This window comes from Anser anser, assembly GCF_964211835.1.
Source record: "Anser anser genome assembly, chromosome: 25".
In the NCBI taxonomy this organism is placed as follows: Eukaryota; Metazoa; Chordata; class Aves; order Anseriformes; family Anatidae; genus Anser; species Anser anser.
The window spans coordinates 2888199-2911057 of record NC_139746.1 but is presented as its reverse complement, the minus strand read 5'-3'; the positions used below and the strand labels follow the sequence as shown (position 1 = coordinate 2911057).

Here is a 22859-nt window from a genome sequence, read left to right as displayed (position 1 = left end):
CTTGGCGCTGCCGGGCTCCCGGGGCCGCCCTCTCAGGGCCCGCCCGGTGCTGCCGGTTTCTTCCCTCACGGGGAAAAAAGGAAAGGAAAAAAACAGGGACCGTTCTCGCCGCCAGGGGGCGGGTGGAGCGGCCATGGCGGACTACGAGGCGGTGCAGCGCGGCCCGCTGCGGCTCAAGGGCAGCGGAGCCGGGCTGGGGGCCGGCAAACGGTGAGGGGACGGCGGCGGGGGGGAACCGGCGAGGGGCTGAGGACCGGGGCTGGGCGCTGGGGAACCGGCGAGGGGCTGGAGATCCGGGGCTGGGCGCTGGGGAACCGGCGAGGGACTGGGGACCGGGGCTGGGCGCTGGGGAACCGGGGCCGGGCGCTGGGGAACCGGCGGGGCGCTGGGGACCGGGGCCGGGCGCTGGGGACCCGGCGAGGGGCTGGGGACCGGGGCCGGGCGCTGGGGACCCGGCGAGGGGCTGGGGACCCGGCGGGGGGCTGGGGACCCGGGGCCGGGCGCTGGGGAACCGGGGCTGGGCGCTGGGGAACCGGGGCTGGGCGCTGACCGCCCGCTGTCTTCAGGAAGAAGAAGAAGGCGAAAGACAAGGCCCAGATCCTGGAACAGATCGTGAGCAGCAAGAAGCAGGAGGAGGAGAAGAAGCGCGGCCTGGACAAGCGGACCCCGGCCCAGGTGGCCTACGAGAAGATGCAGGAGAAGCGGGTATGGCCAGACCCTTCCTCTGGGCTCAGGGAGCGTTAAAAGCCCCAAAGGCTCCCTCAGATGCAGCCTCTGAGGGGCTACTGCAAGTAACCGGCCTCTCTTGTGTCTTCTTCCAGCAAATGGAGAGGATCCTGAAGAAAGCGTCTAAAACCCACAAGCAGAGAGTTGAGGTGAGCAGAATTATCCTGATTTGTTCATACTCGCATGTATTTATCAGCACACAGGCTTGCTGGACTGGAGGAGCTCTTTTATTTCTGTGAAACACAAAAGCTGTGAGAAGGACATCTTGTAGTTCAACAGCGGTGATGTCTGCGTCATGTGTTAAATGTTTTGTTTTCTCATCCCCTAGGACTTCAACAGGCACCTGGATACTCTGACTGAGCATTACGACATTCCGAAAGTCAGCTGGACCAAGTGAATGGACTGCTTTTCGAGGCTTTGCATCAGGAGTTCTGTTTGTATTGAACGGGGTTGCCATGTAAATCTGTGTATTCTTGATATTGAGTATTTAATATATCTTCTGAACATTTATGACCTTGTACTGTCTTATTTAATTGTTTTTTTAAGATCAAATATTCAACAAAGTCTCTTCTTGACTAGTGAACGCTGGTTTATAGAGTTGCAGAGAGCTATTTTTTTTAGTGCTCAAAGTCAGATTAAGGCCAAAGTCAATTGCTTTGAGCTAACTGGAAAATGTTCTTTTATTTGTTCAGTACTAACAGTTCGCCTTTTTAGAAGTGAAGAGTCAGCTTTTCTTGTAAGTTATAGGACTTGTATAATTTCTATCTATACATACTGGGGAGGAGGGGTGTGTGCTGTGTTCTAAGATCCTCTTGTACCTTTACCTTTGATGTAACTTCTTATTAAAATACTGCTTTCATCCTTCATTTTGGTGCTGACTTCCCTATGAAATGAGGGGCAGTGCACTGATGAGGAGGCAGTGCACATGGAGGAGATTTTATGTGGATTAAACATAACCTAAATCGTATCCTTTGTATTTGCATTTACTGCTGTGCTAAGTGCTCCTGTGGAGTTCTTTGTGCCGTTTTTGAAGTGCTTGCCTGCGTTTACAGTTGTTACTCTGAGGGGTGATGTGACTGATGTGTATTTACACATTGCAAACCCTCCCGTTTCTTCATCCCGAGTGTTTTTCCTCTTCTATCGCTGATCCAACCCCGGGCTCCCCCCTCAGCCTGCCCGAGCCCCCCCCCCTCTGTGGGCTGCGGCTCCGTTTCACGGTGGGGTCGAAACGCAGGGACCGCCGGACTATTTAACGTCGCTGCCGCCGTGTTCTGCTGCCGTGTTCTTCCGCTGTTCCGACGACGCCGTGCGCGGATCCCTCCGCGCCGCCGGGCCTCGTTTCGCCGCTTCCCGCCGGAAGCGCCGACGCCGGAAGCGGAAGTGGCTGTGGCCGTGGCCGGGGGCACGGCGGCCCGGGCGGCGGCGCGATGTCGGCCAGCGCCGTCTACGTGCTGGACCTGAAGGGGAAGGTGAGGCCGGGCTGCGGCCGCCCCCCGCCCCGGGGGCTCCCCTCGGCCCCGGGATGCCGCTGAGGGGCCGTGTAAGCTCTGGGCCCGGTGCGGTGGGGCTGTCCCGGCCTCTCCGGGGCGTGCGGCAGCCCCTTGCCCCTTCCCGGGGCTTCTCTGCCGGCACCCCCGGTTTGATCTGGCGCTGGGGGGTCGCGCGGTGACAGGGGAGCCGTGGCCTGTGTCTGCCCTTCGCAGTTACAGCTGCTGGGAGCAGCAGGGCTCTTGGGCATCCCGCCTCGGGTGATTAATCTCCGCTGTAATTGGCGGCGGTTTGTCCCAGAAGACTTGATGTTTTCCCATCTTAAAAGTTGTTGTTAGCGCGTGTGCAGCCGTAGGTGAGGAGTAACACTAGAAAACAGCACTGCGCAACTCCGGGATGAAAAACTAGGATTTGCATTCTAACCAGCAAACTATTTTGCTGTTGCGGTTTGCATTTATAGTGTGCAGAGAGCGTGCTGATGCTTGGTGGTTTTTTTTGTTTGGTTGGTTTGGTTTTTATGTTACTTAGAAGCATTTTAAATATCTCACGTGTGTTGGTCTTGCATGGTAACATTGAGTCTTGAAAGACAAAGTGTAAGGAGTTTGATATTTTTTTGTAGGTTCTCATCTGTCGAAATTACCGTGGAGATGTGGACATGTCAGAGGTGGAGCATTTTATGCCAATCCTTATGGAAAAGGAAGAAGAGGGGACGCTTTCTCCTATCCTAGCCCACGGAGGAGTTCGTTTTATGTGGATTAAACATAACAACCTATATCGTATCCTTTCTACTGTGAATAGCTTGCGTTTACTGATATGCCAAGTGCTGCTGTTTTACTTTCATTGTTTGTGTCTAAATGCAAAGCTGGAGAATGGGTGGAGGGGCATAAGGAGGCTCATACTAAATTAAGTGGTCTTCTGCATGACGTATTGTAACGTCCACCAGTGGCATAGTGCACAGAGAAGTGTTTATGTTAATTTCACTTTAACAAATTATTTTCTGAAGGTTTATCTTTACCTCTCATTAGGCCAGATGCACTGCTAATTAACTCTTAGTTTTTTGGCCAACTGCAGTCATCTAGAGGCTTTTAAAAACGCACTCATTAAACTTTTTTAAATAGCAATTTTGAATGTATGTTCCTGAACGTTCTTTATCAGTTGTTGCGACTTCTAAGAAGAATGCTTGTGTATCACTGGTGTTTTCATTTTTATATAAAGTAGTTCAGGTGAGTAGAAAATCTCAAAAGTAACCTCCATCTTTTTTTTTCAGTGCAGTCTAAAGCTGGTCTAAACAAAGCATATAGGGATTTCCCTTTTTTTTGTTTAAAGAATTCTTTGGGTATTTTGATTTTATATTTGGTTATTTTGTAGAAATATCTTCCCAACACTAGTAGTGGAATTGATATTCTCTAGCCGAGTAGGCAAAGGATGTGACACGTTGCTGTAAGTAGTTGCACAAGACCTACGAACACAGAATAAAACTGAACTTGATGCAGGAGTGGTGACATGTCACGTATAAATTCTGTTTGGTTCATCTGTGCCTGGCATGAAGCATATCTTCCCCAGAATAAATATTTTTTTATAATAGTTAAGCTGCTTCTAGGATTCTGTAGCTCTCATTTAATTGAGGTGGGTTTTCCTGAGGCTAATCTTCTAAACAGAACGGTGTTTGTGAATTCCGGGCTTTGGTTTGGGGCTTTTTTGAAAACTATTTTAGTTGTAAGAATACATTCATGTGCTGTAGTTCCTCGGCTAATGTTCTCCATTTTCCCCTCCCTTTTTTTGTCGTTGTTCTCTCAGGTTTTTTCTGAATATTTCAAGGAGTTGGAAGAAGAGAGCATTAGGGATAATTTTGTTATTATTTATGAGTTGTTAGATGAGCTTATGGATTTTGGTTACCCGCAAACCACTGATAGTAAAATTTTACAAGAGTAAGTATATGTTTGCGTTGCTTACAGTAGCAAAGTCCTCGGGAAAGTTTTAAGTATCCTTCTATATGCAAACAAATGTTCCGGCTTACTCCAGTTATCAGAATATTTAATACTTGGTAAAATGTAACCGTGTAGTATCCAAGGGGTAGGGCTTAAAGGGTTATGGTGAATGGGGCTGCATCAGGCTGGTGACCATCGCCAGTGGGGTCCCCCAGGGCTCCATTTTAGGGCCGTTTCTCTTCAACGTTTTCATAAAGAATTTGGATGTAGGACTAGAAGGTGTTTTGAGTAAGTTTGCTGATGATACTAAACTGAGAGGAGCTGTTGAGGGTGGAAAGGCCTTGCAGAGAGATGTGGACAGATCGGAGGCTGAATATGAGCCAGCAGTGTGCTCTGGCAGCCAGGAGGAGCAACCCTATCCTGGGGTGCATCGAGCACGGCATTGCTAGTTGGTCATGGGAAGTGATTGTCCCGCTCTGCTCTGTGCTGGTGCGGCCTCACCTCGAGCACTGGGTGCAGTTCTGGGCACCACGGTACAAAAAGGACGTGAAACTGTTGGAGAGTGTCCAGAGAAGGGCTACGAAGATGGTGGAGGGCCTAGAGGGGAAGATGTACGAGGAGTCATGAGGTCACTTGGCCTGTTCAGCCTGGTAAAGAGGAGGCTGAGGGGAGACCTCATCACAGCCTGCAGCTTCCTCACGAAGGGGGAGTGGAGGGGCAGGCACCGATCTGTTCTCTGTAGTGACCAGTGATAGGACCCGAGGGAATGGGGTCAAGCTGCGACAGGGGAGGTTCCGGCTGGATATCAGGAAGAGGTTCTTCACTGAGAGGGTTGTCGCGCACTGGAACAGGCTCCCCAGGGACTTAGTCACGACACCAAGGCTGTCAGAGTTTAAGAAGCGTTTGGGCTGTGCTCTGTCATAGTTTTGGGTAGACCTGTATGGAGCCAGGAGTTGGGCTCAATGATCCTTGTGGGTCCCTTCTAACTCAGGATATTCTATGAACTTCTGTTTATTGCTGATGTGAGTCTGACAGTGAAGGTGCTTCAAACATCGCAAAATATCATTTGTTTTTCACCCCCATTATGTGGTTGTAAAGGTACATCACTCAGGAAGGTCACAAACTTGAAACTGGAGCTCCACGTCCACCCGCCACTGTTACAAATGCTGTTTCGTGGAGGTCAGAAGGGATAAAATATAGGAAGAATGAAGTGTTCCTAGATGTTATAGAGTCTGTTAACCTTTTGGTGAGTACCTTCTGCTAGAACTTTTAATGAAAACTTAACAGGAAGTCTTGAAAAGAGCTTATTGTCTGAAAAACCTACGAGGTTATCATAAAAAATCAACCTAACTCTGGTTAGTGCACTGTGATGCTTGAAACAATTTGTCTGTCATGAAGACTGAGTATATCTAAGGACATTGAATAGACCAATAATGCTTTACTTGGATACATGCTCTATGCCTGACAATTCCAAGTTAATTTCTGACATGTCCTTTCCTCCTCCTTCAATCTCTCCCCATCTTGTCCCTCATGAATTATACTCAATACTCAGGATTGATTTCTCAGGAGGAAGACATAAAAGAAAATGTGGGGCGTGAGGATGGGGTGGGAGTGTTGTTCAATGTAATGTCAGGCCAATCTTAACGTTTTTTTTCTTTGCCGTTCAGGTCAGTGCCAATGGAAACGTGTTGCGGAGTGAGATAGTTGGATCCATCAAAATGCGAGTCTTTCTTTCAGGAATGCCAGAGCTCCGCCTTGGTTTAAATGACAAAGTTCTCTTTGATAATACAGGCCGTGAGTATTTCAGTGATAGCTTGGTAATCACTAAGGCTGTTCTCTGAAACCTTAAGTTTTGGGATGCGTGAAGTTCAGGTGAAAGGATTTGTTCTAAGGTGATGGAAATATTTTTTTTTATCAGAAAGCCACAGAGAAAACCCCATTAGGTTTTGCATGCTAGTACCAGGAAAAGATGGAATACCGCTGTGAAGATGGTAACCATCTGGGTGGGCTTCCTTTTCTCTTTTCATTGGGAGTTCCATCGTCCTAAAAAACTACAGCAGGCTAAACCAAGGTGGGGGAGATAGCAGCAGGCAGCTGCTTGGCTGTGTAACTGGCTGTGATGAGGCTTCAGATATAACATGAGCAGCAACTTCAAATTTTGGGGTGTGTTTTCTGATAGGTGGCAAAAGTAAATCTGTAGAACTGGAAGATGTGAAGTTTCACCAGTGCGTTCGTCTCTCTCGCTTTGAAAACGACAGGACGATTTCTTTCATTCCGCCTGATGGAGAGTTTGAACTCATGTCATATCGTCTTAATACCCACGTAAGCCTGGACGTTTGGGTTTGGACTAGAGCAATTTTTTGTATGAGAATAATTTAGACTGTAGGTGAAGTTGCTAATGGCTTTCCCTTATTTTTTTTTAAGTATGGGCAGCATTATGAAGTCAAACATTAATAGCAAAACTTTGTGCTTGCTCTTTTTGGAGGAAATAAGAATGAGTTTAGAAATAACTTGGCAGCAAGTCTCTATCTTTTCAACTACTGTTGAAATTGCTCCCAAAACACCATTTGGGTGATTCTTTTTTTTTTTTTTTTTTTTAAGCTAACCATGTGATGAAATGATAGTGTGGCAATTCATTGTGCTTGACAACATCAGTATAGAGTATGTTAGCCACAATGATAAAGATAGCTTTCCTTTGGGAAAAGGAAAAGCTCAGTATAGAGGAGGTCTATAATTTGCAACGATGACGGGAGACAATAAATGAAAAGTCCTTAAGTTTTCACATGAATTTAGTTGGCTTTTTTCCTTCCTTTTAAAGGATGGTAGTTCTGAATTAGAGTTGTTTTTAGGGATTGTCATTGTTTAATCTCTTAAAAAAAAGAGCTACAGGAAAAAAAAAACACATACATTCCAAAATATTTGATAACTGAAGATGTTTGGAACTAATCAGAGAATGCATTTTTTTTTCCTTAAGCCTGTCATTTTTGCAAGTTTGGTTTTATGTCAATTCTTGCTTATTTGTATAATTACTTCCCAAAAAACACCTGTCGCTTCAAACACCACAATCTTTGTTTTTCTGTGGGATTCAGCTATTGAGTGTAATTTTATGTGGAAATGATATTTTTTTGACCATGTCAAAGTAAAACCTACAGCTGTTGAATGTTTTTTCTGATCAGGTAAAACCACTTATCTGGATTGAGTCTGTGATTGAAAAACATTCCCACAGCCGCATCGAGTACATGATCAAGGTCAGAAGTTCTAGAATAATTATGGCTACTTTTAGTCTTCTCTCTCATTTGATTTCAGTGCTTGGCCAGCAGTGCATGTATTTTTGTACAAACATCTAACATTTCTGTGGGACTTGCATCTTTTTTGAGAAGTTCATTTGTTCTCTGTCGCAGTGCTTTCTCAGTAGATTGGGGTGGAGGGGAATTGTGTGTCTCAAAGCTCTCTGAACTCGCTCACACAATGGAAATATTTAGAGACTGCCTTTTCTCCCTTTCCTTCTTTAGGCGAAAAGTCAATTTAAGCGTAGATCAACTGCCAACAATGTAGAAATTCACATTCCAGTACCAAATGATGCAGACTCGCCAAAGTTTAAAACCACTGTTGGAAGTGTCAAATGGGTTCCAGAGAACAGTGAAATTGTCTGGTCCATTAAATCTTTTCCAGTAAGTATTATTCTTAGTCTTATCACCCAATAGTACAATAATTACTTAAAGGTAACATTTTACGAGTGTTCAGACTCAGCCTAAAGCAAATTTTAGCAGTATTGGACGAGTAGTACTGGCCTCTTCTTCCTCATATGAAAGATTGGAGCTTGCGAAAAAATAGAATAAAGTAGAATAGTTCAGTCGGAAGGGACTTTTGAAGATACCTAGTCCAAATTCCTGGTCTGTTCAGGGCTAACCAAAAGTTGAAGTGTGTTAATGAGGGCATTATCCAAATGCCTCAAACATTGACAGGTGTTGAGCATCAACCACCTCTGCAGGAAGCCTGTTGTAGTGTTCGAACACCTTCACTGTAAAGAAATTTTTATGAGATTAAACAAATCTTTTTAGCTGGGATAAATTTTTCAGAACAATTTAGAGAGTAGGTTTCTGGGCAATACCTGCGGATGGTGTAATCCCTTGGCCTAGATGTAGCAGCAGCTGTTTTAGTTTGTCAGACTGTGCTTCTTGGGTGGTGCCATGAGCGTTACAGCTATCTCACCATTTAATCAGAATAGTCAGAAGGAAAACTTCTTACGTTTTCTTAGAGTATGAAACTGGAAGAAAATGAATTGTGCCTCAGGCTGGTGCTAAATTGATCTGCATTTAAAAGCAAGTGCTTACTTCTAAGCTCTAGAGAGGATCTGAAATGGTTAGTGGAATTCAACAATTTGATACTATGCACAGAAAACAACTTGTATTGTTGGAAGCTCTTTTGTTTGCTTCAAGAAGAAAAACACGTCTTCTTTTTTGGTAAGGGTGGAAAAGAATATCTGATGAGAGCTCACTTTGGACTTCCAAGTGTTGAAGCTGAAGATAAGGAAGGAAAACCTCCCATTAGTGTCAAATTTGAGATTCCATATTTCACCACTTCAGGAATCCAGGTTAGTAGATGAAAATAGAAATACTGGTAAAGCTTGCGCTGGGCTTTTAACACAAAAATTGTTGTTCAGCCTTGTAGCATTGTCTGCCTTGTCCTTAGGGCTCCTGACTTACCTCCTTTGTTCTGTGTTTTGTTTGCACGTGCATCTCCTTGCACCTCGCATTAAAGTACCACGACTCCTTGTTTATTAGTGTAAGTCTGGATTTCTTCTACTTTAGGGGAACCTCTTAATGAGAATAATCAGAGAACTGGCTGCGTTATTTCAGATGGAAAGCATGCTGTTAACGCAAGTGTCAGGAGTTTATATTTACATCCGAAAGTTTTGCTTTTCTAGATGATTTCTGTTCATTGTTATCCATAAAACACACCTTTGACCATCAGTACTCCCCCAGTTTATTTTTTTCTAAACCCTGCTTGGCTGACATGGAAGACTAACGTAGCACATCCTTCTTTCCAGGTTCGCTACTTAAAGATAATTGAGAAGAGCGGCTATCAGGCTCTCCCATGGGTTCGTTACATTACACAGAATGGAGGTAAATTGGAAAGCAATGGACTGTAGACATCTCCGTCCTGCATATTTTGTTTCTCCAGGATATACCTACAAATTGAGATACAAAAACAGTTGGCTCATATTCTTTGATGTTAAACTGTACAGTATAATGCATTACGTTCATGTTTGCTGCTTTTTCTAGTCACCTTTTTATTGCTGTCGAAATGAAAAACTCAATAGGATAGCACAGTAATGCTGTTCACTGAATCCGAGCTTAATTACCAAATACTTGAATTTTGGGGGAGTGTAAGTTAGGAAATGTCTCATACGTATCATTTTGCCAGCTTTGGGATGAATAAATACTGTATACTAAAAGCTGCTAGATCTGTTAAACAAAAAACCCACTTCCACTTCTTTGTTTTTGTTGACTTTTTCTGGCTTGGAAGCTTGTAATCACCTTAATTGTTTTAAAGCCCATTTTTGTGCTTACTCTACATGAAGATCTGTCTTTTTCTGATTTTCTTTATCTCTTCATCCCAATTTACTGATCAGCTTTATTACCTTTAGTGAAAGACAATGTACTAAATCTGGTTTTGTTTTTTTTTCCCTTTACAGACTACCAGCTTCGAACACAGTAAAACACCTTCCAAGCACCACAGATGACAAAACTTCAGGCCTAGAATTTGTTTGCAGAAGCTTCTGTGGTACTGAGAGCTGTGAATGTTCTTGCCAAGGGTCTTGTTTCTGCAAACTTGGATTGGGCAGGATTGAAAATTTACTGTTTTCAATGTGTTTGAGCATTTGAACCATTAGTATTGATTGTGTGAATATTTATTTCATTCATAGAACATGCTGATCTTGCTGCTAAATGCTAATTACATTAGGAGTAGCCATTACCATGAAGAGCCAGGAATACAGAATGAACCTTGAGAATGTCTTGTCAATGCCTTGTCCATTATATTCACGGAGTTTCTAGTATTCATATTTTAGGATCTTTAAAGTCATTGGTAGTGTTATCCTGCAGATTAGCTAGACAATTGTGCAATTACATGACTGCTGAACAGTTAGTTGTATTTAGCCCGAGGTATTTATTTTTTTTCTGGGCATATGGGTGCCTTAACTCATTCAGAGCTCTGTTAACTTATAAAATTTTAAGAAATACGAGTTAAAACTATCAGGAGTCCAAAAATACTATTTGCTCTTTTTGCATGGTTTCAAACCAATTTGTCTGACAGAACAACTTCAAGTTGTGGGTTTGTATACAAATAAGTAGGTGTGTTAACTGAGAACAAGAGATTGTGGAAAATGTCTATGAGAACATCTCTGTGGAAGCATGATTACTATTTGATATTAGTTGGGACGCACACTGGAGAGATTCAACCCTGTGGTACTCCTTGGGTATGAAAACCCTATGCCAATTAACTAGTATTTGCTTTTTCTTTATTCATAAATCAAATTCAAAGCTGTAAAGTGTGAGACCTTTTCTTTTAAAAAAGGGAAAAAGAAGATTAAAGCAATTTTGCGGGTGATGAAATCTTGTAGGAAGATATTTTTTTTTAATAATTTTGTAGCTAGTATTTACTTTTCATCTCCCCCAGATAATGATATACTCCAGCCTATTCTTGATGATTGTTTACAGAGAGGCTGATGAAAATACTGCTACCATTCTTCAGGCTTGCCTTTTTGTTTATTTAGGGCAAATACTTCCCTTTTTGCTAGAGCTTGCTAGAATTGCTTAACTTTATTTGCTCTAAAGGGGATGCTTTCTTTCTCAGTCTCCATTTGTAAGTAACTTATAACCTCCTGGCAGAATGGACAACAGATGAGAATGTTATACTTAAAGGTATTATTTTTTTTACATGCTGTTTCATTTTTCTGAGAAGCTAAGGTTGGCATGGGTGTACATAGTTATTTTGATTTCAGAAAAAAATTGACAGCTATCAGTATTTTCTTTAAACAATTTTTATTATGGTTTGGTTAGAATTTAGTACTCCAGACACATGCTAAATTTAAACCATCAAAAGTTAAACATATGTGCACGAATGTGATGTATACACTGTGTGCAAGGTTCTCCACACTACTTTCTTGACAGTTCATGAGTCTCCCACAAGATTGAAAAGTATTTCAGTCATAGTCCCCGCTAAATCCTTGTAGGTTATATATCTCTGTATACAGTTTATATTATTAGTTTAAGAAAATCAGCTAAATTCCCCTGAGATGCAGCTGCTGTAATCTTATAGAAAGAGCAGTCTCAGAAGAGCCTGACATCTGAAGGTATCTAGGCAGTAACAAGACAGTTAGCCGGTTAGGCAAAGGTAGGTGTGGACATGTATTTTCTGGAGTAAGATTACTGTATTTGTCACCCATCAAACTTGACATCGAAACAAATTAAATGATCTTGTTCAAGATACTGGTTCCACTACTCACTTTTGTTTGAACAACTGAGCTTATGACTGGACTAAACATTTTATATTAAAACCGTAACTGGTTGACCAATCACTTTACCTGGTGACTATTCTTCAAACTGTTATTTGCCTGTGAAATGTGACTCTTAAAAGCTTCATTTGTTTTCCTGTTGAAGGTTATGTCTTACAGACCAGAACCATGTTTTTCTTGTATTTTGTAGCAACTTGAGTCTGCTTTGATGATGGGGCATCAGTCCTACTTGTCCACAAGTAATAAAGAGCAAAAATTCCTCTTTGAATCAATTGCATCTCAGTCTTTTTTACCTTTGATCTACAGCAGGATGTAGCTTCTAATCCTAGTGTACCTTCAATTATTCTAATATGAGACCCAAGTAAGTGAAACTGAGCTTCACAAAAGCTGAAAGTATTTTTGTTCCTAATTTGTTTACTAAATAGTGGAAAAAATCTTTGTGGTGGTGTTCTGTGCAAAATTTGTACACCATAAAAAAAAAAAGCTCCTAATTCACTCATTGAGATGCAGGGTCCCAGCATACTTACGCAGGCATAAAGACAGAAATAGAGATGTGGTATTATTCTAGCACTAGGTTTTGTTCAAGGAGTATCTTTAGTTTGTAAGTTTTGTTCTTAGAGCAACTGCTAATTTTTTTTTTAATCTTGGTGGCTTCTGCACTCTGCCTAATGTGGGGAAAATGTAAATTTAATGGTCTGCCAGTGTTACACATAACTGCCCGATATAAAATACTTTGTGAAGAAAATTTGCATAATTCAAATAAGCAGTAAGGTATCTGGTCTGTATTTTCAGCTCAGTGTGGTTTCATAGCTGTCTCTTTTACATGGAATTTGAAACATCGAAAGGCTCGATTTCTTAAGTGGCTCTGAAAACACGCCTGTTCCTAATACCAAGCCAGCAATGTTCAAATATTCTCCACAGTCTTGGTTTTCTAATACACAGTGAAGCAGGGTATTTTTTTTCCCCTCAGTGAGCTTAATTGTTTTCCCTGCTCTATGCTTAACACAGGCTTGCTCAGAATATTTCAAGAGCAGAAAACGTTGCCCTCCATCCCTAAGGTATGCAAAACTGCATCTCATCTAACCATTAGATAATAAATATTTAGCTGTGCATCAAGGTGTGTCAGCGGCACTGCTCCACTGGATTAAATAGGTAGTTTACTTCCTGTAGTGGCATATGTGTGTATCTGATGTCTTGGCTTTCTCAGAATGGAAGATTGCAACAACCAGCTATGGTTTGGTGGTTTTTTTCTTTTCCCCCTACTCCTCCATGGCCAGTTCTGCCAGTAGATGGCGTTCTGAGCACGATGCATGTTCTGAGGGCATCATTTCCCATTAACTGTCAAAAATAGACACACACTGAACAGTATGTACTCATGTATGTTTTGGTTTGGAAGGTACAGCTATTTTATTGCCTATAAAAAAAAAAATACTAACATTTCTTAGGCCTATTCAGTATGGTGGTTCTTTTTTTTTCTTTTTGGAAGTTCAGTAACTTCAATTTCATTTGACAGTTTTCTCTTAACGTTCTTATTTCTTTCTGTTATTCTCATGTGCCCGACAATAGTAATTCTGCTACACTGAGTAGAGGGCATCAGCACAAAGGGAAGGGAAGAGCCACTGCAGTGCTACGGAAGTAACTACTTGGAGTTGTATGGCAGTGTTATGGGACTTCAAGACGTTGCTGCTGCACAACCCCAGCTAGTTGAGCAGGACAGTATGGTGGTGTGAGGCTGCGCCTCCAAACTGCTGACAGAATCCAGACTCAGCAGGTGCTCTGGAAGCTCCTCAATGTAAGAGGAGTACCTTTTTTTCACTCGATTACCCCAGTTTTTTGTCATAATGAAAGAAACTGAACCTATGTCCCAAACAAATAATACAGATGCATTGGAAAAGCTTCATTCCCCATCAGTATTCCAGGTCGGGTGGGTCTTTCACTGTTGTTCTCTTGTGTGTTGATGCTCTTCCTTCCTTATTGCCATCCCTTAATGACTGTGTACTGTTGGACTGCTTATATGTGCTTCCTGACTGCACATATCTGAGCTGGCTCTGTCAATAAAACATTCTTACGCATAAAGAGAGACAATGAGGCTTTATCCATAGTGGATTTGTCTTCGGCTAAGAGATTGCACCTGTTTATTTCTGACTTCATATTCTTTGACAAGAAGTGGGCTAAACCTTGGCACCTCTGTCTTTATCGTGTGCCAAATGCAGCGTGTTGCAATTCTTTCAGTGTTTTTTTTTTCCCCTTTGTGGTTGACACCCACTGCTGTTTGTAATTGCAGCAGCCCTGGCACTGCGAGGGTTGACGGCCTTGCAGAAGCTAGCGTGAGAGCGCAACATTAAGGGACAACATGAATTACCATAATTGTTATGGTAATTAATTACACAGCAATGTTGTTTATGCTACAGGAGGAGTTGTACTGAAATCATAAATGATTGTAAACCGTTTCCAACGAATTGTGTGTAATCCAGACTGTTACGCGAGCGATGCTCTCCCTGTACACAGATAAAACTTGTTTCTCCTGTAGCTGGGGCATGTTGTCGACTCAGCGTTTGTGATAGCACAGGGCCTGCGTTAGTCACATCTCTCGTAGTCAGATCCAGGAGGTTCCCTTCTGTAGTTATTTCGCTATGTTATTAGTGCATTAGTTAAAGACTTTGGGTACTGATGTATTTCCTGCCTTCCTGGGGCTGGCGAGCTGGGCTGTAACTCTTTGATCTCTTTGGCTTTGGCTGCACAGGGTCTGTGCGCGGCTCGTGGCCAGCTCTGGGTGTGGGCTCTTCCCCTCGTAAAGCTTTGCAACACAACCGTTCCTCTGGGCAGCAGCGCGTTCTCCTGTGTTCCTTGCACACCAGTTCCTAAACAGAACAACGTCATGTGTTTTTAAAGATAGGACTTGTAGCTAAACTCAGTTCTGTATTTGTTCTCCTAAAAATGAAGGATTCTTGTTTTTTATTAGGACATGTTCTGGGCTATGTTCCCAGGAACTTGGTGCAAAAAGTTATCTGAAATTGAAAGCTTCAAAACACTGCAAAGGCGATGGTGTTGCACAGGAAGGTTATAACCACTTTTCCCACTTCACCTCTTCTACCACCCTGGGGTTGTTGGCGGACTGGTTGAACTAGAAGACGTGGATAATTTTGTGCTTAATATCAGAAATGATGCCCGGCTTAGCCTTACGACCTTCCTCTCCTTCCTCTTCTGTCACGCACTCTTCCCCCTTCGAGCTGCCAGCATTTCTTTACGCTTGTTCTGGTCTCGTTGACTTCCTTGGCAGTTGGCAGCGTTGCACTGATGCAACTGCATTGTCCTGTCGGTGGAATTACTGGCTTATTGTTCTCAAAATACTACAGACGAGAACGTGGATGGCGGGAGCCTCCAAGTTCGTTTGCAGGCTGATGGTCAAATAAGCAGAACCAGGCCTGAATCAACTGGTCAGCAACGTGAAGAGCACGACGCTCCCCGAGTCAGCGTGCTGGGCTAGGGCCCGTTCTGGAGAAAGTTTTGCAGGCTTACTTCAAATCTTGGCTGTGGATTTGTACCTTGGATCAAAGTTGTGCTGCAGGCCCTTCTCCAATATAAAGCAGAGAAACGTAAAACAACAAATATCTGGTGAAATCCAAACACAATCTGTTCTATGTTATGCTACAAAAATGAATGAACTCTGCCTCCCACCCTCTCCCACTGTGGCTTGCTGTGAATAAGCACTGCTCAAAGGAAATTATCACAAGAAGTTCTGCCTCTTTCCAGCAGAAATAATAACGGAGCAAGGAAAAAATGCTGACTGGCTGTACCTCTGCTCTTCCACTTGGGCAGCTATGGGTTAACAGGGGCTGGGGTGTTTGAAGCAGCACTTAAAGGACTTGCCCTTAGCACAGAACCAAAGCCCAAATATTCAATAATAAGGCTCTAAAAGAGATTATCTATTAAGTTAAAAACCCAAACCACTTTTCTTTCCTTCATAAGGACATATATTAAAGACACAAGGACATACAGAAGATATGCTCTGTATACCTCGTATTCAGCTATGCCTCATGTGAGACTCAAGCAGCATGGTTGTTGTGCCAAGGCTTTTTGAAGGACAGAAGAATATCTAGGTGAAAACAGGCCCACGGGGCTAAATCCATGTTAGTTACTTATGAATCTTGAAGCCAAGGGCTACAAGTCACTGGTGTACCTGTTAGAGCCAGTTGGATAAGAAGGAAGACTGCAGAGGAACTCCTTACCAGTGTGATTTTTGGATTGCTCTGGATTGCACGGTTCAGAAGCAAGGTGTCGAGCCCATGCTATGAATCAGAGAGGATCAACCTCACTCTGGGTTCTTCCACTTTCTGCTTTGGTTTGAGAGCTTGTGGAAGCTGCTGGTTCCTGCCCACGTCCTGCTGCGTGTACGTGTGGTTCTGCACCAGCAGGGAAGGAGGGGTCTGGGAATCCCACAAAGTCCTGGGGCAAGCAGAAGCACTGGGTTTTTTGTTGTATTGAGATTTAGGAGGGCTCGCATGTGCCCAGGGACCCCGTTAGGGCTTTGTAGTGGGCTGGTGAATCCGGTTGGGTGTTTGGTGGTGGGTTGGAGATCTCAGCTGTGCATTAGAAGCAGATGGTTAGGAGGTAATGTAATCTACCCAAAGCCAGCTGCAGTTTCATGTTTTCAAGAAGTTCTTCCTCGAAGGTCCCGGAGTGCTGCGTTCCAGGCTCCGGACCTGTGACTGCGGCATTGAGCCACTGGACTAGCTGAGGAGCTGTAACGAAACTAAAAAGATGGGAGGAACTTGAAGAGACCTCAATGTAAAAGTTGTAAAAAAGGTGTGGGGGAAAAGCCATGATGAATTAGGTCTTTTTGAAAATTCCGATGTTATAAACAAGTGAAATCTGCTTTTTAATCCTCAAACAAAACAAAACAAGCCTACAAAGTTGGAGCGGAGTGCATTTAACATTGACAAAAGAAAATGGAGTGTAAAATTCCTCCTTCTCACCATATTTGTTTAGAAAAGGACTCGGTGAAGCACCGCCCCATGTCAGAGGTAGGAACCCTTTGCTATTAGAACTGAGCTCTCCTCTGCGTCCCAGCCGCCTCTAATTAATCCCTGCCCAATAGCAAGTGCATGGCTGCAGAACGAGTGTTTATTTTCCTTCTTGCTTATTTATTAAAACAAAAGCACAAGACAGAGCGCTTCTACGTGTTGTGAACTCTACAATTGTTAAAGTTTCCGAGAGGTCACAAGGGTCCCAGATAACATTAGCAGCTAAGTGCTATGTTGTCCTTTTGTGTTATCAACAGGAAACATCTTTACCAGCACAGGAACTACAGCTTTGTAATTGGCCTGGCGCAAGAACATGACAGTATTTTCTCATCCTATCAGGACTCGGATATTTTGGGAGCTGGTATATAAAGCACACAGCACACAGTGTCTCTTGGACATTAGGAACAGGTTCATGGCAGAAATCAGTGCGCTTTGCTATTTTAGTAGTTGCTATAGCTGCAGCATGAATGGTTTTTCTTGCCCGGCGTGGTTCGGAGTGATATTTCGTTACAGTTCATATGTATATTTTTATTATTTGAGTGCAGATGGACATACTTAAAGTAATTAACATGGTGATATAAGTCTTGTAAAGAAGCCTTTAGCAAATAAACAGCAAATCCATAAATCATATAAATGGAGGCCTTGTTTAGCTTTCATTAAATGCTCGTGGACTTCTATGGTGCAGGATTGAGCTCTATCCAAGCAAATTTCAGATTTCACTGGATGATAAAATGTTATATTTGGGCTCTGAAATAAGAAGCGTTCATTGTGCTGAATGATCTATGTGTTGAAAGGAACAGCCCTTCTGCTTCATGCAGTTAATGGCAACAAAGTCCAGTAACATCTATAACTAGTATTAGATCAGAGTAAATAGCATTTAAATGGAGCTGTAAAGAGCTGAGCTGGAAGGTGGCCAACATTGCAATTAATATTCTGTACGGAATTACACCACTCTGGTTATAGCAAACCTCATTTAGACTATTTGATAAAGCGGTAGTGGTTTTTTCCATAGCTACTGTCACTGTTTTGTTCCAAAGTAACTGTAACTACTGAAAAGGAGGAATGACAACAACAAAACCCCACCGGGGGTTTTGGGCAATGATAGCCCAAAATTTGTCCTACAAAGTGTATCATGAAGAATTCATGAAGAAGTGGGAGGTTTGTTTTATTCCTTCAGAGTAAACAGTTTGACCTTTACTTCAATAATCCACGGCTGCTTCTTTTGAATTCCCAAAGTCAGATTTTTTAACTTCCACGCTTGCTAGAATTTTTCTTAAATATCTCCTGAGTTCATAAATAGGAGTTATTTCTCTACAGCAAATTCTTTGGTAGAGATGGGGGAAGGTGTCAGTTTGTTATTGGTAAGACCAACTTCTACCATGAGGAAAGTCAGGATTTTGTTTTTCTTTTTATTCTTTAACACCAAGAGAAAAACCTCAGCAGCTTGCAGGCTTGCTTCAGCCCTGGGTCACACGAGCTGCGTTTGGCACAAAGCAGCGTCCCTTGCTGAAGCCAGTCCGTGCTGCGTCTGTCCCAAAACCTCCTGACATCTCTGGGCAAAGCTGAAGCGAGAGCCAGAGAGCTGCAGTGCTCAAAACGCTCTGGATTGCTGCATACAATTATGTCCCCAAACTTATCTCCGTGCATTATGTCAAATACCAAGAATATCGAGGGCTGATGACAACAGGAGTTATTTCTGAGGGACTGACACACCGCATAGATGGGACATTGTAAGAGCTTTTTTTTCCTGTCTTGCTCACTCTTGCAACATGCTGGTGGAGGTGGCGGGAAAGGAGGGAACATTTTGGTCTTCCTGATTTAAGTAACTGAGCAACTGAGCGCTCCGAGGTAGCAGTGTTGAAGCAGCTTTCTTCTTTCCAAGCAGTGTTTTGTGACAGTATAGCCAGAGGGGTTTAGATTAATGAAGTGATTTTTTTTTTCTTTGTATCAAACACAAGATTATTTTTTTTTATTGGGGTAGGAACATGAAGTCAGCAGAGAAAAGAAACAGCAGCTGCAATGGTTGGAAGCTACAGCTAGGCAAAGTCAAGATAGAAAAGACGAGTTTGCTTCCAGCACAGAGTGTGTGTGTTTGCGTGCACGTGTTTGCTGCTGGAAGAGCTGAAGCAGGGGAGAGCTCAGAGCTCCTTGCATGAAGATGGGGCAGCTCCTCCAAAAGATGCACTTTCTCCAAAAGCTGCTGCTGCAGCTCGTGCACATGTGCACAAAGGGGACTCTGAGCAGCATGCTGTGTTAAAGGTGACGCTATACACAACCGCACCAGTCCTTTCCCTCCAAAACTTCAGAGTAATCTTTCCTAGAAGTTTTTTTCCCCTGCTGAGCTCATCAAAGCTCCTGCCCTCGCGACAAGCCGCACACCTCCACACTCTGATTAAATTTCCTGCAGGTGCCATGGGACGTCCCCAGCTGCGAGCGGGGCACCGCGCTGAGTCAACGCGCTGCAGGAGCCTGGTGCCTCCGTGGGCAGCCCACAGCAGGAGCCCGTCTGCTCTCGGGGAACTCTTCACCCACGTTTCCTGCACGAATCCTGGGTGAGAGCAGTGGCTGAGCGAGGGCACGGGGGAGCCGGCAGCGTGGGAAGGCAGGGTGGCCCAGGAGATGCCCCGTTGGGCAGCTGGTACACAAATTGTGCTGTTTTCCCCCACGCCGTGCACATACACACACCACTGCTGGAAGTGCCGCCTCTTTTTTGGCCTGAGTACCAGGTGTTTTCCCCTTTCCCCCTCCAGGATATCAGTCACCCTGCCCTTTGCCATGTGGGTCAGAAGCCGTTGGCTTTGTGCTTGCATGGGGGATCCCAGCCTCATGTCTCCTGGCTCCTGACCATCTCCTCTCCCCACACCCACAAAGCATGTGAGAAAATAAATATTGCAGCTGCTTTTCCCTGCATCCACAGCACATTTCTAAAGGGAGGCTCTCAGCATGCCTTGTTATGGTCTAACATTTCATCTTGCCCCATGCAGGATCCCATCAGCCATGCGATGACAGCCTCCGATTCAGAGCCATTAAAGTGCTCCTTCATCAGAACAAAGGTTTCGAGACCATCTCGTGAATGCGGGGCCATCTCGGGGCACAGGAGAAATTAGCAGGTTGTCGGTCGCAACAAATTTCCTCCATGAGCTCGCCCGCAGCGGTGTGAGCTCTGCTCGCCAAGCCTGCCAGGCGTGCAGCAGAGGTTATCTGCAGAGCAGGGTGCTGCACCACACACGGTCCTACAAAACAGACCTTGAAGGACTCGGGACAAATCTGCTGGAGCTTTGGGAACAGGCATGACCGAGCTGTGCTGAACAAGGGCCAGCATTTTGGTGGAGCCTGACAAAAATGGTTGCCGTTAACCAGGAGGAGCAGTGCGGTGTCAGGGCTTTCTACGAAGGAAGCGCGAGCACGAGCCCCGGCTGCGCTTTGCTCATGAGAAGGGTGAGGCATCCTATTTAGATTTAGCAAACCAAGCCTTCTGCAGGGCTTTGTGAGGCTGCAAAGCACAACGTTTGTAGCACCCTGACTGTGGTAAGGTGTCTGGGGCTGCAATTCTTCGCTTCTTGTTTTGGGGAGTGGCTCCGTCGCTGCCTTTATCTTGGTCTACAACAAGGGAAGGCCGCTCATAGCTGATACCCAGGGCCTGCAGAGCATCAGAGCAATAAATTGGAAAAGCTCCTTAGAGAAAGGCAGAGAAGAATTGTTGCTATTGGTGTGGTTGAAAGTGAAAAGGCTGAAGCAGCCTTTGGCCCACATGGGGAGGGGACCATCTTCTTGTTTTTCTGATACTCTTGAAAAGAAACAAACAGCTGCTCTAATTTTCTGCAGTAACCAGTACAGTGGCTTCAGCAGGGCTTGGTGGTGGGGCTGCTGCTGCAGCAGGCACGGTGCTGCACGAAGCTGAGCTGAACCCAGGTCTTGTGGCCATCAGCGGCACCGCTCAGAAATAGCAGCGGGACAACAGCACGCAGGAAGAGTGGCTGGGGCACGGTGCTGGGGAAATGTCCTGAGTATTAACTTAAAAATATAGTAAAAATACAAAAACCAGCTTGTTTTAAAGCTGGATTGCCTTTTTAGCCATCATTAGAACGAAAGCAATTGGACACCTATTGATTCCCATTCCCATACTGGGGCGTTTATCTTCAATTTGCACTACCAAAGAGCCAAGGCAGAGTGCTAAGGACGAGCAAACCTTTCCTATTATTCTGTATAAATATTGAGGTCCTCTGTAGAAATCACCTTTGGGCGAAACAGATTATTTTGACTTTGGACAACATCATTCACGAAATGCCGCGCCACAAGTTTGGTCTGAAGGAAACCACACACGATTTGACTCTTTTTATCTTGTATCAGCGGCGGAGAGCTCGGTGCGGTTACAGTTCTCCTCATTTCTGAGAAGAGAGGATCATATTTAATCATTGTGTCAGTTGGCACAAACACTGTGTTTGTAGTGAAATGCTAAAAAACAGCACATTTATCTTTCCCTTGATCAAGATTTGTATGATAGAAGCTCTTAACGTTAAAACTCATCAGTAATGAAACTTTTGAAGGGCTCAGCTACCCAGCTTGTTTACTGTAACATATTGTAAAGAATGGTCTGACCTCTCTTGCCTAATATAACAAATACAATATTAGTAATCTCCACCCAAGGGCATTCGTTCCCTGACAGACTTCTGCTTTGGCTCTAAGATATTATTCCTGGACCTTTTTTTTTTTCTTTTTTTTTTTCTTTTTTTTTTCAGGGGGGAGAGTGACAGGGGACTATCTTGCTTCACTGAGCAGCACATTTCAAAATACAAAGTGCCTGCAGGGGTTGCCTCATAGCATGTCCTTATCAGCTGCAGAAATGGAGAAGCCAAGAGTCCTCTGGAGGGAGAGAGATTTTGGAGCCCGGGGAGAGCACTGTGATTCCTCCTCTGACCCAAACGAGAAGGCCAGAGGATTTCACCCACCATTTCCTGAAGCGAGCCCATCACGTCTGTTTGGAGCATTGCAAATCTCAGCAAGCTGCTATTTCATACAGTGATGTTACATCACCCAGCACTTGAACCGTCCTAGTATTGGCGTGCTCTGATTCATATTATTTTACTGGTACTGTGGTATCAAGAAGTCCCAAGCATAGAAAAACCTCCTCTATGCCATGAAGTGAAAGAACACCAAGGAGAAAAGGCAATCTTTGCCCTAAAGACCTTGGTTATCATTCGCTTCTAAATCTATCTGGGTTTAATCTCTTTTGTAGCACGCATTTCTGTACTACGCCTGCCTTGCTCAGAAGTGGCAGCAGCAGCCAAGAGCTCAAGGAGGAGACAGACAATGGCACCAGTGAAATGGCACTCAAAGCCACTCCAGTTTGCGCTGTGTCAGCTCAGCCTCCCCGTCAGGTACTCTACAACAGCTCACGTTTTGCGGGACCATTGCTTTCGTGGAGGTTTGAGTTTCGGTGGTTTCTAACGACTTGTTCAGTTGCTACCGAACTGTGGAGGAGTTGAAAACTCAGCTGTGCTCTTGGAAAACCCAAGCCAAACAGGTAAATGAAATGCCAGTACACAAGGCAGTGCTTAGCCTGCACCATATCCCTAGAATGACTCTTTACATCCCTGAAACTGCCTCTTTTCCTCCTGCTGCCAATATCCCATTGCTTCCCTGGCTCCAGTTGCTCCCTGAAGGTGTATGGCTGTGCTCTGCAGAATTGTCCCTTTGCAGAAACAGCTGGGATGAAAAACTGAGTTTGCTCTTCTGCTGCCACAAGCCCATTTACTTGGGAAATGCTGCTGCATGGGCAAAGGCACAGTGGCGCGATGCAAAAGGCATCTAACAGCTGTGTACAGCTTCAGCCCATTCACCTCACAGTCCACTGCCACACACGATTCGATTCGGAGCAACAAGGGTTTTGTTTGTTTGCTTTTTCTCCCCAAAATACATTGAAACATTTAACTCCAAAAAAAAAAATGATGCTATAGGTAAATATCTTCTTTTGCACAGACATCTCTATCTATAAACTCAAGAGCCCTTCTCCTATTGTAGCCTTCCACTAATGCACCTCTCAGATAAAATCCTCGTTTTTGTATATATATATATGTGTATGTATACATGCAAATATATGCTTACATATAGATGTTTTATATATAGTATATATACAAATAAATATATAATTTAATCAGAATGCAATGAGAACTA

At 44.0% G+C, this 22859-nt stretch overlaps 2 protein-coding genes across 3 annotated transcripts; both read left to right on the top strand.

Moving 5' to 3' along the window:
• Nucleotides 1-52: 52 nt before the first annotated feature.
• On the top strand, nt 53-1592 carry FAM32A (family with sequence similarity 32 member A). Its single transcript, XM_083811356.1, has 4 exons — nt 53-210; nt 567-705; nt 822-875; nt 1055-1592. The coding sequence occupies exons 1-4, from the start codon at nt 134-136 to the stop codon at nt 1121-1123; spliced, it is 339 nt and encodes a 112-aa protein (XP_083667482.1). The 5' UTR covers nt 53-133; the 3' UTR covers nt 1124-1592.
• Nucleotides 1593-2039: 447 nt separating this feature from the next.
• On the top strand, nt 2040-11929 carry AP1M1 (adaptor related protein complex 1 subunit mu 1). Of its 2 annotated transcripts, none has more exons than XM_083811337.1 (12): nt 2040-2195; nt 2834-2990; nt 3370-3437; nt 4012-4142; nt 5241-5388; nt 5810-5936; nt 6322-6464; nt 7319-7390; nt 7655-7813; nt 8611-8736; nt 9193-9268; nt 9841-11929. In XM_083811337.1, exons 1-12 carry the CDS (start codon nt 2154-2156, stop codon nt 9861-9863), a joined length of 1272 nt encoding a protein of 423 aa, XP_083667463.1. In that variant the 5' UTR covers nt 2040-2153; the 3' UTR covers nt 9864-11929. The 2 variants fall into 2 exon arrangements, with proteins under 2 accessions (XP_083667463.1, XP_083667464.1); XM_083811338.1 differs by having other exon boundaries at nt 2130-2266.
• The last annotated feature ends 10930 nt before the right edge of the window (nt 11930-22859 follow it).

Excerpts from the sequence above, each read along its gene's own strand:
- FAM32A (XM_083811356.1), top strand. The coding sequence starts at position 134 with ATGGCGGACTACGAGGCGGTGCAGCGCGGCCCGCTGCGGCTCAAGGGC. Across the intron at positions 211-566 it reads GGGCTGGGGGCCGGCAAACG|GAAGAAGAAGAAGGCGAAAG; the intron begins GTGAGGGGACGG and ends CGCTGTCTTCAG. Across the intron at positions 876-1,054 it reads CCCACAAGCAGAGAGTTGAG|GACTTCAACAGGCACCTGGA; the intron begins GTGAGCAGAATT and ends CTCATCCCCTAG.
- AP1M1 (XM_083811337.1), top strand. The coding sequence starts at position 2,154 with ATGTCGGCCAGCGCCGTCTACGTGCTGGACCTGAAGGGGAAG. Across the intron at positions 2,991-3,369 it reads TAAACATAACAACCTATATC|TTGTTGCGACTTCTAAGAAG; the intron begins GTATCCTTTCTA and ends GTTCTTTATCAG. Across the intron at positions 5,389-5,809 it reads TAGAGTCTGTTAACCTTTTG|GTCAGTGCCAATGGAAACGT; the intron begins GTGAGTACCTTC and ends TTTGCCGTTCAG.